Source organism: Momordica charantia, assembly GCF_013281855.1.
Source record: "Momordica charantia cultivar OHB3-1 chromosome 6 unlocalized genomic scaffold, Mcharantia_2.0 BLBB01000006.1, whole genome shotgun sequence".
NCBI lineage: Eukaryota > Viridiplantae > Streptophyta > Magnoliopsida > Cucurbitales > Cucurbitaceae > Momordica > Momordica charantia.
The window spans coordinates 6059343-6075516 of record NW_028275164.1 but is presented as its reverse complement, the minus strand read 5'-3'; the positions used below and the strand labels follow the sequence as shown (position 1 = coordinate 6075516).

Here is a 16174-nt window from a genome sequence, read left to right as displayed (position 1 = left end):
GATTATACACGTACTCTTTAAACAAGCTTTGCATGATTGTAAACCTAATAAAATTGGTGAGAATAAAACAATATAGAATCTCGAAACTAGGTTATTGATTTTCAGGCAAAAAAAGGAAGTCTACAAATTACAAATGGAGGACTATATTGTATCATATAATTTGATTTGATTTGATTTAGAGTAGTGCAGTGGAATTAAATAAGTTTAGAGAGGTCAAAATAGAGAGAAGAAATTGTGGCGTCAAACTTGGAGTGGAGCTGATGGGCCAAGAATCCAGTGTAGTGGCCCTCATGGGCGGCCATGCAGATCTGGACCACCCTTTTCGACATCTGGTCTTCTTCGTAAAACCGCTGGCTCATAAATTCATCAACGCCCATCCACTGCTTTTGCAAACGCCCATAAATTCATCAGTTTCTTTCTTTTATTTTCTCTTAATCATCCGTTTTTAATTTTTTTACCGTAACTCAGCGGTAATTGACATATATATGAGAGTTGGAATTGAGATGTACCAATTATTACTAAGTTATGCTCGCTTTGACATTTTAATCATCCATAATATTCCATTTTTCTTTCAGAGTATCATATTTTTAGATGATTTATTGGTTATGTTATGGTTTTAAATTTTCAAACTTGATAATTTATAAAGTCTATTTTGGTTCGGTATCATCATTAATTTTCACGAGAGTACCTTCTTTTTTTGACATATTACAATTGTTTGGTCAGGTGGGAATTTAAATCTTTAACATTTTGGTAACGTTCTTGTTTCTTATTTTCCGTTTCTTATTTCTTGTTTTTTGTTCTAATTTTTTTAGAAAAAGATTTATTTACCATGAGATTTGAACCATTAACTTGGGGATGATAGGACTACATAAATGCCCACCTTACCAACAAAGCAAATGCTCTATTATGATTCTTTTAGTGCTTGAACTAAAAAAAAAAATTATTCTTTTAGTGCAATGTTTAATATGTATCAGAAACGAAAACAGGAAAAATTACTTTTTAAATTTTCCAAAATTTAGCTTATTTTTTATAAATAAATTAGTTACCAAACATGTCTGTTTCTTAAAAAATGAAAAAATAACAAAGAAACAGAAAATGAAAGTGTTACCAAAAGGGTCCTTATGTATTAATCATTAAGCTATATGCTCATATTAGAGTCTACATTTAGGTATTATCATCAAAATACTGACTTAGATATAATGTAGGAAAAATTAATGATGTTAGTAGGTCTTATCATCAAAGTGGTAATTTAGATGTAATATATGAAGTTCAATGAAAGTTGAAGGCTAAGATCAAAGTTAATTGATGAAAATTCAAGGATTTAGATCATATTAAAATCACAATCATGTTTGTAATATGATAAAAATGTTAAAGAAAATAGGAAAGTGGGGGCTGTTCAGTGTTCGTAATATACCTTTGCTGCTTCAATTTCCTTGTCGTCGATTGTGATTTGGAAGGACAATGGCTTAAGCATGCAGATAAATAGCAAATCCGACTTCTCAGAGACCACAAGGTGGCAATGTCTGAAACAGAGAAAAAAAAACACACACACACTCGACAGACAGAATTAATCAGACCAAATTCTGTTTTTCCTTTTTCTTTTTTAATTTCTGACTGATAATTTGAGGTTCTTCCTTTTAATAGAACAGAATTTGGCAACAATTTGGGAAGCCATACCTGAAAGCAACCATTTCCAAGAACGTTGAATCAATCTGAAAATTCAGAAGTTGTTTAAAGTGAACAGACAAAATGACATAAAGCAGCAAATGCATTTAGAATATTGTAAAGGTTGTTATATTAATACACATGCTTACTCCAGTTTCTTCTTTGACTTCTCTGACAACTCCCGAGAATAAATCCTCCGACTGACCAAACAGAGGATAAATGTAATTTAATTATTCAAATACCACATTAAACAAGTGATGCAGAACATGGTATCAATTTTAATAAAATAGACTCCAAAATATCAAGTGTTCTATCACCTTGTTTATATAACCAGTTGGCAACTTCCACACGCCCAAGCAAGTACAAGAACATTTCTCTTTCACCACAAGCACCTGGATTATAGTTTTAAGTATCCTCAGAAAGTATTAATGATGTAAACAAAGTATAAAGATCGTGGATTTATAAATAAGAGAAATTTTTTTTCGGGTAACATTCAAAAGAAAATTTAGTCATGGGTGAAAAGTGTTTTTAATTAAAACCATACTTTTCAAAATTTTCATAATGTTAGGTTAGATAATCAAATGTGATTTTTAAATTCTAAAGGTGCATAAAAAAACTTAAATGCGGGCATTTAATGAGTGCTTATCCAAAGAATGCTTATAGAAGAAGTGTTTTCATTTAAATGTATTCTTTTCAAAAGTCATCCCAAACTCACTTGTAAGTCCTCGGAGAGTCGTATATCTTTGCAAGTTACAAGTTACAGGTTTGGAAGAGGGCATATGCGAGTTTGTTTATTTTATGCTACAATTCTGCTGATCCTACCAATTATATAACCAAATGCATATTACATAATTTGAGGCTTATGAAATTCACACTTTTGTACCTTCCAAACATATGCTAGACAATTTAAAGCTTTCCACTTCCAAATTCAAGTTTCTCAAAATCATGAACCAAATGCTTCTAATCTAAAGTGAACTATATCAAACTCGTGAACCAAATGATTCCGATCTGAAATACATGATATCATATCAACATGGAACATAGAAAGGATCTCATTCTTTTAACCAGAGAGAGAAAAAAAAGATGTAAAGTAGAAAACTGGTAACCTCCTTGTTGTCATTGATGAGGAATCCTGCAACGCCAATATGATGTGAGGGGCCAGAAGGGAGCATGCATGGCAGATCAGGAATCCAGTAAGTGAGCATGACATATCCTGCTTCAGCATAATGATAGTTAAACCCCTCCTGAAAATTACAACTCCAAAATAGCTAATAATGGCCATGGAAGAACATATTGGAGAATCTGATGCCATTTTTATTGCAGTGATTGAAATGTGAAATCAGAATATCAGTTAATATCTCACATTAATAGCGATAGGAACAAGTCCAGCCTGCTCTGTTTGTAATTTGAGCCACACCCCCTTTTTCCCCTGCATGGAAAAAGAGTTAAAATTCGCACTCTTTAAGAGAAACCGTGCTTCGATAAAGAAAAGGAAACTTTACTACTTTTTCCAGACCTTGATCCTCCATTGGAAGAGAGATTCCCGGAGAGCAGATGCAAAGGCGTTTGCAGAAGAGGGTAGGCTCTGTGCATTAATGATGACCCCTTCATATTCATCATTCAAATGATCTAGAAGTTCCACGGCCATGTTTGGTGTAGAAATGTCAGGAGACAAAACATCAAGTGCACTTCTTTTGGGTCCAATATTACCATTGACGGGAATTAGTTTTCTAGTACTTGAAGTTTCTGGTAGACCATCCTTGTACACGACACCTAGATTATAGGAAAGTCACATGAAAGAAGGAAAATTACTTTCTTTTCTTTAAGAGTTAAAGGAATGAAGGAATGATTATTTGTAAGTAGTAATTGTGACCCAACCCCACCTTCAAAAAAAGAACAAAGAATATAGGAGGAAAAAAGTCATAAGTTAGAGAAAATCTTTCTAGGAAATGTCAATAGCACTACAATTTCAAGTGATCTTGCATATTTGATAAATATTACCTTTTGGCCAACTCTGGAAACTTGAACTTCTTGTCAAGGGAAGGCGCATTGTTCTTTCTTTTGAAGAAAGCAAACAGCAGAAACCAGAGAATTGAATTAATCCCTCCATTGGAATTCACTGTACAGTTGCAGCCAGCTTCTTTGCATATATATATATATATATATATATATATATATATAGATATTTTCAAACATGTTGGAATATCCAAATGGGTCAATGATGCACGAGAAAAAGAACCAAAAAAAAAAAAGAAAAAGAATATGAATATAAGAAAGAATAGAATGGCATCGGCAGAGCAAGAACTACGTTGAAAATGATTCAGTCATTTTATCAAACACCTGATAGGCTAGAAGGAAGCAGCCATATGTACGTAACTAGCTTCCCACTAGGATCAAAGAATGAGAATATGCTGCATATAATTAAGCATGTCGTGGTTTTATCTGGCATTTTCATCAGAAGAATATCGAACATTTTTCACTCGGATCGTGCTGCTATTTTTTGGTGGCATGTGGGAAATATTCTTATCCTCTTCCCCATCCATCGTTCCTCATGGCTCTTAATCCCCGCGCCATATGCCTAGAACTGAAATTTGAAGGCCATGGAAGACTTGTTGCATCAGGTTCCATGGCATGGCTTTGGGAATTTTGGGGTTTTTCATGTTTTTATTCTTAGCAGAAGGTTGATCTAAGCAGAGAAAAATGGGAACTGGGAAGTATTTAGCTCTAAAAAAAAGTAAATTAAGAAATCAAATCCTAACCCAATTGTATGAAAATCACCTTACATGTCTAGATTATTATTTTTTTTTTGAAACATACCTGTCTAGATTATTAAATGAAGTATTTAATTAGTTTTTTTTTCCTTCTTTTAATTCTTTTTAGAATATTTCACTTCGGAAACCCATATCATAACCATACGGTTGACATGATATATTTTATTCTCAAAAAGTTTGGACCGGTTGGACGGTAAAAGAGAATGGGAGTTGACCTATCATTGGACTTATTAGTAGAGCACAAAAATCAGACAGGACGCTGGTCGATCGACTGCTAAAACTTCATCGATCGAGACCTGATTGGCCAAGATCTTATTGGTCGAGACCTAGTCAGTCGAAACCTGATCATGCCTTGGACCTGGTTGGACCCTGGACTTATAATATAATTTGCATGTCTGGTCTAACTTCATCTTCCATAACATATTTAACTTTCATAAGCACTCAATCGTGGTATTTAAAAGCAAAACAAAAAGTCTATTTTAGGAAATAATTTCTCATAATAAAAAACTTCACAGACATGCCTTAAACCAAACAAAGATATTATTTGCAGTGAATTTTTTGGGTGATGCAAGCTACATTACCTAATAATTTTAATAGAATCTGAATAATGTGGCACATAAAGTGAGTTATTCAATCTTTATGTATTAGTTTAAAGGTGGAGAATTTCTAAAAAAGATGCTTCAATATATATGGAGAGAGAAAAAAAAAAAAAAAAACTTCATTTTAGAGTAATGTTTCAGAATATTTTCGTCCCTTATCCATATCACTTTGGCACCAAATACTTTTCATCCCATAGAAAGCCAAAATTAAATAACACTTCAATTATGTATAGAAGCTATAAGGTTCATTAAATTAAATAATTTGTACTAGTATATTAAATTTACATATTTAATGCCACATGCGTAGAATCATTATAAAGATCTTAAATTAATTATTTAATATGACATATGTGTGGTAATTCATTTTGCTGTTTTTTAGGTACAATTAAAGCCACCAAAGTAGCACAACAAACAGGATTTCATTTCATTTAATGTAACTATTCACTCTTTACTCTTTACCATTTCCGTTGAACGTAAGTTATCTATTTTTTAGCTCAACTAAAAAATTCATTGCGTAATATCTAAATTTACAATTTCTTTTTAATACAGTACGGAAATTTGAACCTCTAATCTCAATGGAAGAATTTGATGTGATTTATCATTGAACTATGTTCATGTTGATTAAAATGATAATTTTGAAGCATATTATAACTGTTGTTCGAAGATATAAAGTTCAATAATTGTTGAGTTAGATTCTCTATCTGATTTTTTTTCTTCTCATATTATAACTCTTGAAGATAAAAAAACCAATGCATATAATTTATCGATTATATATCTAATTTTTTGTAATATGATAAAAAATGAGAAATTGTGTGTAGTCGTTGCCACCACCTATGAGTCCCTTAATTAATTTTGAAATTAAATACCTTTTTACGTATAGATATTTTGTGAATTTACAATAATTATATAATGAAGTCCAAAAACCGACCCATTGAATGCAAAGGCCAAAGAGTATGAGTTAATCTTACAACTAAAGACAACCATTTAAACGGTAGAAATTAAATGTAGCAATTATATTACATTGGTCAAAGTCAAATATCCAATGTCCAATTTTAGGTTGTTAATTTATTTTAGTAATCGGCTTCCGATTTTTATTTGTAAGTTGTTAATTACTTTTTCTGAACAAGTATTAAATAGAAAGGTTAAAAAAAAAGAAAAGTAAAATGAAAAAATGAAGAAAATAGCTAGTAAGGTTAACAAAAAAAAAAAAAACCCTAAAATCATAGTTGTTAATAATTTAAAGCTATCTTATTCAAAACATGTGGTCTCTTATATTTAGTTGAAGTAAATACATATTAAAAAAGCAAGACTTTGTTGTTTTTTTCTTTATAAATTAAAAAGAAAGACAATTGAACATTATAGAAGCTACTAATTGATCTGTTTACCAACGAAAATTTGATACGATATATACTTGATGAAATAAACTATGAAATCATGATGTTTGGTATTTATATCCTAAATATAAGTAACTACCTATATAAATGTCATATGAATTTAAAAATCATGTTACAAAGATGATTGATAAAAATAGGAAGTGATAGAATGACTAAAAATAAAATAAAGTAAAAAATTGAAAAAGAGAAATAGTAGAAAAAGGGTATGGGGAAGTTGGAGAAAGTAGGGATGGCAAAAATTTTGGTGGGTAGCAACTTGGGAGTACAAAGGTGGGAGTTCTTATGGGCAAGGTTTAAATATGGGGATGGAAATGTCAAAACTTCTAGAAAAATAATATATATATATATATATATATATATATATATATATATATATATATTTAAAATAATAAATAAGTATTTCATGATTTTTTTTTCAATAAGTTATAACTTTTTTATTATTAGTATTATGTCAGTGATATTTTATTGATATTTTTGATATTTTTTAGGATAAACACATCTTTAGTCATTGACGTTTGAAATGTAAGTGTCCATTTTTGACTAGATACTTCTAATTTTTGGAGATTTGTAAAATAGTTCTAAATAATTTCTAAAATACTTTTAACTATTAATTGACTAACTTTAAGATAATAGGACTCTTAAATTGCTTGCTGGAGTAGTTGATTTGGCCAAATTTGTTAATTTTTTATATATATATATTTATATAATTGAACTTTCTCTCTTCTTCCTTCTTTCTTATAATATTATTAAATTAATAAAAATTTTACCAAATCAGTCCTTAAAGTCATCAATTTAATAGCCACCTTATATTAAAGTTCTTTTTTGTATTTGGCAACTTTTTTTGCGATATTATTTATAAAAATTTTGATTGACCTCTTGTGTAATATCGAACTCATTCATATATGAAAATGTTGACGTATCGACAAAAATTTAATACTCTTACTTATAGTTATAGGTGGGAGACAATGAAAATTTTTCCCAATTTTGATAGGAAACAACATTTTCATTAAGAAAAGAAAAACAAAAACATCAATCTAGGGGGTGGGAGCTACATTTTCTCCTACCTAATTGTCAATCTCATCTTTGACTTTTTAAGTTGAACCTTTTTTTTAAACTATATATTTATTGATTTTTTTTTTTCGTTTTCATGAAAGACATATTTTAAAAACATAAATTAAATACATTAATAAATCGTAAAAGATTAAAAAAAAAAAAAATATATATATATATATATATATATATATTTTGTAGAAACCACGGGGTGGGTTTTGGGGTTTAATAAAAACCCCCTTCCTAAATACAAGTGAATTCCACTTCATATTTTCTTAGGTGGATGTAAAAAAAAATCAAATATTTACTTGCTAAAATATTTGAGTGAATAATAAATTCACACCCAAAAGTCCATTTTACAGAGTTGGCAAAAAAAAAAATGTTGCAATCACAAGCCAGGAAAAGTATGAGGAACAAACATTAAGTTTTTTTTTTGTTTGTAAATAATTTAAATAGTTCATTAATCATAAGTAAGATAATATCATAATATAGCCAAAAGTCTCTTTAGCAAAAATCCATAAATTAAACCTGATCAGTCGTCGCTTGTCTTGCTCGTCCAAAGTAAAGAAAAAATAAACCAAGGCAAATTTAATTTTGAGGAAATTATTATGATTTAAAAAATATGAATCTTTTATTTATTAATACATGTCACTAATCAATCACAAATCACTAATTGACTAATATATTTGATGTCAATTCATTAACATATAGACTAATTTATAAGTTTAGTGCATCTAATAAGTTTATCAACTTTTAAATTTTTGTCTCTAAAAATTAAGCGACTAATATGTCATTGAACCTTCCACTTTTTAAAGTTAAGAAATTTACTAAATACAAAATTAAAATTGAATGGTTGGGACAGCTAAATTTGTAATTTAACCTAATATATTCTACATTAATCAAATTTTCAATTATAGTTTTTTTTAGTTCAAAATTTCAGGGTAGAATATTGGACTATTCATCTTAAAAATGATCATAATCTTTATTTTATCAACCGAACCATGTTTAGATTCATAAATGTCAATTCTAGTTACATTTAAAGCTACATTTTTCTTCTCTACTATTAAATCATAGATCTTACGAACGAGTCAGTATTGTAAGAAAAGAGGTTTTTAGATAATATGCCATGCCATGGGTGTTCTTGGATTTCGAGCTATTAAAAAATCTTTGGATTTACGTTTATTTTCAACTGTCCGAACCCATTTCACCGCCCTAATTTTGATTGATATTTATAGGAAAGAATTAGGAGCATACGGATGTGGAAATTGCAGAAGAAGAAGAAGAAGAAGAAAAGGTTGGTGGGAAAGTGGAGCCTTCTCAATCCATCATTTGGTTCCTACATTACTGAATGAGAATGTGAACAAAACGTGAAGCCTAGCCATCATCTGATCTCATTCTCATATATATATATTTATTTATTTATATATTACTTTTTCCCAGGCAGCAGAACACAAGATCTCTTACAAATGGACCCCACCGAAGTGTAACAATAGTCCAACCCCTTTTAATTTTTTTAAAAGAAAAAACACCATTCATTCACAAAAGTATGTAAGAAATACACAACGGTATCTCGAGTATCTACGTATCTCCACAATTGTATGATATTGTCCGTTTTTGTTTTGGGCATAATCTCACGGCTTTGCTTTTGGTTTCATCCAAAAAGCCTCATACCGAGATAATTGTCCTCTATTATATACCCATGATCATTCATTTCCCTAGTCATTGTGGACTTTGTTTGCAATCACCCTACAGACCCAACAAATAGAGGATGTTAAGTAAAAGCACTATAATTACAAAAGAACGTCGAATTTGAAAACCAAGTGAAATTAGCAGTAATTTTGAAGCATCTGAAAGCTTCTTAGAAGCGACGATTGTTTCTCTCCAACCAAATGAACCAAAAAAATAATAGAGCTAAAATCATTGCACCATAGCACATTTCTACTATTGGAAAAATTTCAATAGATATGTTGATAAATTCCGAAATGAAATTTCAACTCTAGTAAGAAACCGCCATGGAGATATTGAAGAAGTCAGGCAAACACTCTCATACAGATGCAGAGTAAGGACAATGGAGAAATAAGTGGTCCAAAGACTCGCTATTCTGATTACAGAGAATACAACTGCTCGGGTTTATACACATCCAACCCCTCTTAATTTGGAAAACCAAACACAACCCTAAAAAAATAAATAAAAACAGCTTCTTGAATGGTCACTCTGCTTGTGGACCAAGTTTCCCCTCCGTAGACCCTTTAAAATTTTTTAGGGTTTTTAAGTCAGCTCTAATTACAACTCTTGGTGGTGGTCCATATTCCAGTACTACACTCTCTACTCCTCATTTCCCTTTCTTATCAAGCAATCTCTCTCTCTCTCCTCTTCTTCTTCTCTCTCTCTCATCATTCATGGCCAAAAGGCATCATGGCCACAGCTCAAAACCCCATCAACAGATGAAAACTTCTCCTCCCTCTAAAAATAATTGAGAAAACACAATAAAGTTCCCATCTTTAATTCCCAATTTCATGTTTTTTTTCCACTTCGTATATAGTTTACATTAGATTTTGATTCATTTTTCCCACCCAACGTCTTAATTCGAATAACTTTTTATTAAAGCGCCATGTATGTATATTCTATTTACTTTAGAGTGCTTCAATTTAATATGGGGTTTCATTTAAATCCCTTGTTTCTGTGTCCTGATATTAAAATTAGCTCGTTCAACCCATAAAGTTGTGTGCTTTACAATATAATAATACTTAAACATTAAATACTTTACCTTATACGAGCTACGAGTATATGAATATAAATTATAATATCCATAAGTATATGGTATAGCAATTTAGCAACAGCTGTGTGAAGGCCGTTTCTTTCCTTTTTTGCTTTTGTAGTCAAGGCTCTCAAAGAAAAGGGTGTGGAGAGAGAGAGAGAAAAGAAAAAACCCAAATTGAAGGGTTTTTTTTTTTATTGAATAAAACGGCTGTTGTAAGAACAAAATTGTCCTTTGTTTTAATTCAGCAAAGGATTAAAGGGGTCGGTGCGGTGCGTAGGTTGAATTAAGAGCACAATCTCCCCTTTTTCTTCTTCTTTTTTTTTTCTTTTTTTTGGGCTTCCTTCAATTCTGTCTTGTTTCAGTTAAAGCAACTGAAGATTTTGGGGCCTTTTTTTTTTGTTGTTGTTGCTGTGAAACGGTGTCGTTGGTGGTGGAGTTGTTTCATGATATGAACGAGAAGTGGTGTAGAGAGAGAAGATAGAGATGAGAAATAGTTCAAAATTTGGTTCAATCAGTGGCTCTGATTCCATAATAGATGCGAAGCTTGAACAGCATCAGATGTGTGGATCTAAACACTGCCCTGGCTGTGGACACAAGCTTGAAGGAAGGCCGGTACTGATTTTTTTTTTTTTGTTCATCTGAATTATTTGATTGATCATGTTCATAAAGGATTGATTAAAAGAACCCAGAAATTGTTTATATTTTTGTTAGGTTTAATTTGAAAAGGGGGGTTTTTTTTTGGTTGGTTGCAGGATTGGGTAGGTCTACCAGCAGGAGTGAAATTTGATCCGACAGATCAAGAATTGATCGAACACCTGGAAGCAAAAGTTAAGGCCAAAGACATGAAATCTCATCCGTTGATTGATGAGTTCATTCCCACGATTGAAGGAGAAGATGGAATTTGCTATACCCATCCTGAGAAACTTCCTGGTCTCTTATTTCTCTCTCTATTATTTTGTCTTGTTTTTTTTTTTTTTTGGTTTCATTATTCAATGTAGTTAGGTTTTCAGGTAGAAGACAGTTTGGTTGCACCTAAGTCAACCTAACTTTGATTTTTGGGAGATTTATTTGGTTATTTTTTGTTTACGAAAAAAAACTATTCAACGTGGCCGTCATTAACAGTGCGAAATCAAAGGACGATACTGTGTGGTCATGTTGTTTCGGCCTCTTTTGAATGATTTGTGTATGCATTGAATCAGGAGTTTCGAGGGATGGATTGAGCAGGCATTTTTTCCATAGGCCATCGAAGGCTTACACGACCGGGACGCGAAAACGAAGGAAGATCCAGACGGAATGTGACTTGCAGGGCGGCGAAACGCGGTGGCACAAGACGGGGAAAACGAGGCCGGTGATGGCGAACGGGAAGCAAAAGGGGTGCAAGAAAATCCTAGTCTTGTACACGAACTTTGGAAAAAACCGAAAACCCGAAAAAACCAACTGGGTGATGCACCAGTACCATTTGGGGCAGCATGAGGAGGAGAAGGAAGGAGAATTGGTAGTGTCTAAGATATTTTACCAGACGCAGCCCCGACAGTGCAACTGGTCGGAGAGAAGCGTCGCAGCGGCGGAGGGAAGTTTCGAGGTTCCTAATATGGGGAGACGGGAGAGTACTACGGCGAGTGCTCCGACGGACGAGATTTTGTCGCCGGCCGGCGGCGTTGGAGCCTCAATTTCCAGCTTTAGTTCGTTGGATATTCAACACCACCTCAAATCTGACCATTTTGGATTTGCTCCTTTCAGAACAAGCTTTGATGAGGTTAGTTTATATACCCAATTCTTCCATCAATTTTTTTCACTTCGTTCATTATTCTTCACTCATGAAATAACCTACATTGCCAAAATTAGGCTACAAATATATGTTAGTTACCCTTGTTTCAAAAAGTTTCAATTAAATCCCATATTTTTAACATTTTCAAATTCTATCTTTTTGTTACAGTAAATGTTAGATGTGGCGATGGTAAACTTACTCGACCTGATATAATTAGTAAAAATGATAAAATTTAAGTGTTTATCTATATGTAGATATCTTCCTACTTACCACCGTCAAAAAATTAACAACTAAATTCAATATTTTTTGTAATTACAGTATTTCTACCATTTTTCTTAATTGAAGTACTTTAACGTAGTCACTTCTTAGTATGATTCTCACATACTTTTTCAATGAAATGGTGTCTCTTCCGACAACTATTTATTCTATTTTCTCTCTCTTCCTTTGTGTATTCATTTTTTTAATTGTCGTTTCTCCGAGCAAGAGATATTTACTTACCAATAAAAACCAAGTCTTATCCTTATTAAAATTAGCAAATATTTAGCGAATGAATTAAAACTTTTTACGATTTTATTTCTCCATTTTTCTTCCTACCGTTCCCGTGACTATTTTTTCAACTTCAACTTTTGTTTATTTTAGTCCGTTTTGTCGCAGATGGGGATGGAGGAGGCTTCAACAGAAAGAAAAATGGCGAAGGCTCCAACAGGGACAGGCGCATGCAGTAGCAACGCTGAATTTGAGATGCGAGAGCAGAGCAGTAGAGCAGCAGCAGCAGGTGTGGAATTGGATCACCAGCATCATCATCATCAGAGCCTGATGGTGGCCCACGACCATCACCGTCATTCAGTTGTTCACCATCACCTACCAACCACAGGCTTCCACGTCACCCACCAAATCTCCACCATCATCTCTCCTCCTCCTCCTCCTCTTCTCCACCACACCTCCATCGTCGATTCATACCATGACCATCATTCTCGGATCATCATCCACAACGAACAACACTTTCAGGTACTTTTTTTTTAATATATATTTGTTCATAATTCTTCTGTGTTTTCCAATGGGGTTTTGGTTCTTTTGTATGTTAAAAGAAGAGAAATTTTAGATTTTGCATGAGGGGTTTCTGTGGGTTTCTCGAAAAAGATTGAATTTGGAAGGTTTTCAGTTATGTGGTCATATACATGGAGTTGGAAATAATAGCTTTGTAAGATGTATGGTTGGTTTGAACAGCTTTTTGCGTTAACATGTTAAAAAGAAGAATAATAAAAAGATAAAGGGAAATTCGATCACTTTGTGGTCAACTACCTTCTTCTTTTAAAAGGATATTAGGGAAGAAACTAAACAAAAGAAAACCCCACGGTGGTGGCACTGAAATATTAGATGATCAATTTGAAAATTAGAAACTAACCCTATATTACAATTAAACACTTCAAAACTTGGACATATTTAAAATGCATGAACTTTCTTAGGTTAAAAACTATAGGTTTAAAAACCAATTAATTTAGTCCTGTATTTTTTTCTTTTTTCTTTTTTTAAAAAAAGAGGTATTATTTCGTTAAGGGTAGGTGAGAAACATACAAAAGAAGGAGACTAGGAGAACTAGGAGAAGAAACTTCAATTAAGAGAAATAGTTCTATTATTATCATTTTTATCTCTTTTTTTAGTTAATATTTTAGCATTTACTAAATTTCTTGAAATAATGTAGCCATAAATTTGTATGAAAATGTTTCAATTGTGTATAAAATTTGTATGAAAATCTACAAACAAGGACCAAATTGGTGGTCTATTAAAAGTACAAGAACCAGTACGATGACAATTTTGAAAATACAATAACTAAATAAGTTGAAAGTAAAAACTAATTTTTCTTTTATAGAAAAATCTCTAATTTGGCTTCCACCGCTCCAAAATGTTCCAAATGGATCAAAGATACTTAATTAACTCATTCTTACTAATCTCATGCACACCCAAACAAAAGCTTTGGTAATTATGGGGTTAGAAGCCAAGAGTTAAAAACAAAAGTGAAAAGTAAAAATGAGTGATGATGAGATAGAAAGGGGTTTGAGTAAGAGTTTGGCAAGGGAAATAATTATGTGGGTAGAAGAAGCTCTAGCTATGTAGGTGTTAGGTAAAAAGGCAGCAAAAGAACAAACATTGAGATTGAAAGGGCAGTGTTGTGTCTTGTCAGAATATGATTATTATAAGACGATGATTATTATCATTTCATTGTCTGTGTTTTGGAAATTTGACTGCGTGGAATGGGAAATTAAAAAGCAGGAAGCAGCTGAAGCTGAGCATCATAAATTGGGAGCAAGGTCGGCGTCAGGCTTGGAAGAACTCATCATGGGCTGCACTTCTTCTAATTCTTCCATCAAACAACCTCTACCTGTGAGTCCACTGTCAATATCATTTCTCTCTCTTTTTTCTATTACTTTTTGACTCTGAATTCCATGAACCCCACCATTTTTTTTTCTTCTCTTTCTTTTGTTTATCATACAAGAACCTTGAAAGAAAAAGGTGTTAAAAGAACCGAAAGAAAAGAAAAAGGAAAAAGGAAGGAATTGGAGTTAACTTCTACTACTTTTTCTTCTTCAGTTTTTCTTTTCCTCTTTCGTCTACCATCTCTTTTTTAGGTATAAATACTATTTCGAGCTCTACTTGCCTATGAGGAGGAGTTTTGTGACTCTCTAGTGTCGCGCATTTTTATTGGAATATTTTTAGGAAAATACTTGTTTACCTAGCTTACCTAATATTAGGTTGCCAGCATGGAATCTTTAACAACCAAGAGACATAAATGTAAAAGCATAAATTTTTTTTTGAAGAACAATAAATTGTCAGTTTTTGAGGTTGGCAAGATTTGCTCTTTGAGCTAAGTATTTTTCATATTTTAAAAGAATTTAATGAAAAACTGAATCACTAAAATTTTTTAAATAATAAAAATATGTCGTATCAAATAAATAGACTAGAATTTTCTTATATTTTAGTTTCTATATTTTTAAATGGTCAGATTTAATCTCCTAAAAAATAGTCTCAAAGATTTGAGTCACAACTAGTATAAAAAATTAAAACTACGTAACTAAAATAGATTAAATCCCTACGTACAAGAACTAGAATACAGTAGAATAAAACTTAAAGTAGCCTAAATTTTCAGAATTAACATATTAGAATGTAAAATTTTGTCTTTCTTTTGTGTTTAATGGTTAAAAAATTTGATGTATATTTTGAATATTGTGCTGAGTTTTTTTTTTAATACAAATATTGTGTTGAGTTGCATTGACAAAGAAGTGGGTTTTTTTAGCAGGAATCATCCATGAATAGCCGCGAGACAGAATGGATGAAGTATTCTTCGTTCTGGCCAGACCCAGACAACCCGAATATCCACGGGCACGGATAGTCCGAAAACCAGATATATCATAATCATCGTCCTCATCATTGGTACTTCGAACCCCACCTCTGAATTTATTTATATATTTCTTCTCGTGGGCCAAAGGAAAAAACCACCGAAAACCCATGGATCGCCCCGTTTCCCCCTTCTCGGATCCTGACAAACCCGGCTCTCTCCTTCCACTCCCTATTGGATATATATTGATCATCCTTTCACACAAGAGAGTAAAAAAAGGGGAAAAAATAGGAGAGGGAGAGAGAGGGGAGGGAATGGAATAAGAGAGAGAAGAGAGAGAAAGTAAAACTATGCATATATTATATATTATAATATTTATATATACACATACATACATGAATAGCTACATGAAATTAAAGTTGTCACTCATATGATTACACACCATCTTTATTGCTATTCTCTTTATTGGTTTATTTTTTCTCTTAAACGAAAAAATTATATCTATATATATTTGTATACTGGTGGCTCACTCTCTCTTGTTCTTTTCTTTTTAAGTTCTGAAAGTTGTTAAATTTAGAGATGGATATTCAAACCACGTTTATTTGGTAAAAATAGGTATTTTAACTAATTGAGTTAAATTTGGATCAGGAAAAAAAATTATATTGCAGAAAAAACATTCTCATTTTGTTGGCTCATACAGCTACTTTATCGCAATGATCACTGCATATGCTTAAAATTTTGGTTTTGTTTTTGTCTCTTTTTTTTATATAATAAATTGAGATTATTTAGTTCCTTTGCATGGGTTCTAACCTCTGCCCGAACTCAAAAAAGT

The 16174-nt window shown here is 32.2% G+C and overlaps 2 protein-coding genes across 8 annotated transcripts; one reads left to right on the top strand and one right to left on the bottom strand.

Annotated features, from left to right (window-relative positions):
- Positions 1 to 119: 119 nt before the first annotated feature.
- LOC111014531 (nudix hydrolase 8-like) lies at positions 120 to 4770 on the bottom strand. 2 transcript variants are annotated; one of them, XM_022289310.2, is made up of 10 exons: positions 4006 to 4770; positions 3667 to 3805; positions 3182 to 3438; positions 3029 to 3094; positions 2772 to 2909; positions 1983 to 2057; positions 1815 to 1865; positions 1678 to 1712; positions 1415 to 1523; positions 120 to 380 (listed from the first exon to the last, which is right to left on the bottom strand). In XM_022289310.2, the coding sequence occupies exons 2-10, from the start codon at positions 3773 to 3775 to the stop codon at positions 195 to 197; spliced, it is 1026 nt and encodes a 341-aa protein (XP_022145002.2). In that variant the 5' UTR covers positions 3776 to 3805; positions 4006 to 4770; the 3' UTR covers positions 120 to 194. The 2 variants fall into 2 exon arrangements, with proteins under 2 accessions (XP_022145002.2, XP_087981568.1); XM_088125442.1 differs by having other exon boundaries at positions 3667 to 3802.
- Positions 4771 to 9713: 4943 nt separating this feature from the next.
- Positions 9714 to 15858, top strand: LOC111014435 (NAC domain-containing protein 75). Of its 6 annotated transcripts, none has more exons than XM_022289158.2 (6): positions 9714 to 10852; positions 10993 to 11170; positions 11440 to 11996; positions 12648 to 13016; positions 14277 to 14390; positions 15301 to 15858. In XM_022289158.2, the coding sequence occupies exons 1-6, from the start codon at positions 10724 to 10726 to the stop codon at positions 15394 to 15396; spliced, it is 1443 nt and encodes a 480-aa protein (XP_022144850.1). In that variant the 5' UTR covers positions 9714 to 10723; the 3' UTR covers positions 15397 to 15858. The 6 variants fall into 6 exon arrangements, with proteins under 6 accessions (XP_022144850.1, XP_022144851.1, XP_087982135.1 ...); XM_022289159.2 differs by having other exon boundaries at positions 9721 to 10852; positions 15304 to 15858; XM_088126009.1 differs by having other exon boundaries at positions 9722 to 10852; positions 12663 to 13016; positions 15304 to 15858.
- Positions 15859 to 16174: the final 316 nt, after the last annotated feature.

Coding starts and splice junctions, on each gene's coding strand:
- LOC111014435 (XM_022289158.2), top strand. CDS start 10,724: ATGAGAAATAGTTCAAAATTTGGTTCAATCAGTGGCTCTGATTCCATA. Junction 11,171..11,439: donor CCATCCTGAGAAACTTCCTG/GTCTCTTATTTC, acceptor GCATTGAATCAG/GAGTTTCGAGGGATGGATTG. Junction 14,391..15,300: donor CCATCAAACAACCTCTACCT/GTGAGTCCACTG, acceptor GGGTTTTTTTAG/CAGGAATCATCCATGAATAG.
- LOC111014531 (XM_022289310.2), bottom strand. CDS start 3,775: ATGGAGGGATTAATTCAATTCTCTGGTTTCTGCTGTTTGCTTTCTTCA. Junction 1,524..1,677: donor TTGGAAATGGTTGCTTTCAG/GTATGGCTTCCC, acceptor TCTCTGTTTCAG/ACATTGCCACCTTGTGGTCT. Junction 381..1,414: donor AGGAAATTGAAGCAGCAAAG/GTATATTACGAA, acceptor TTGCAAAAGCAG/TGGATGGGCGTTGATGAATT.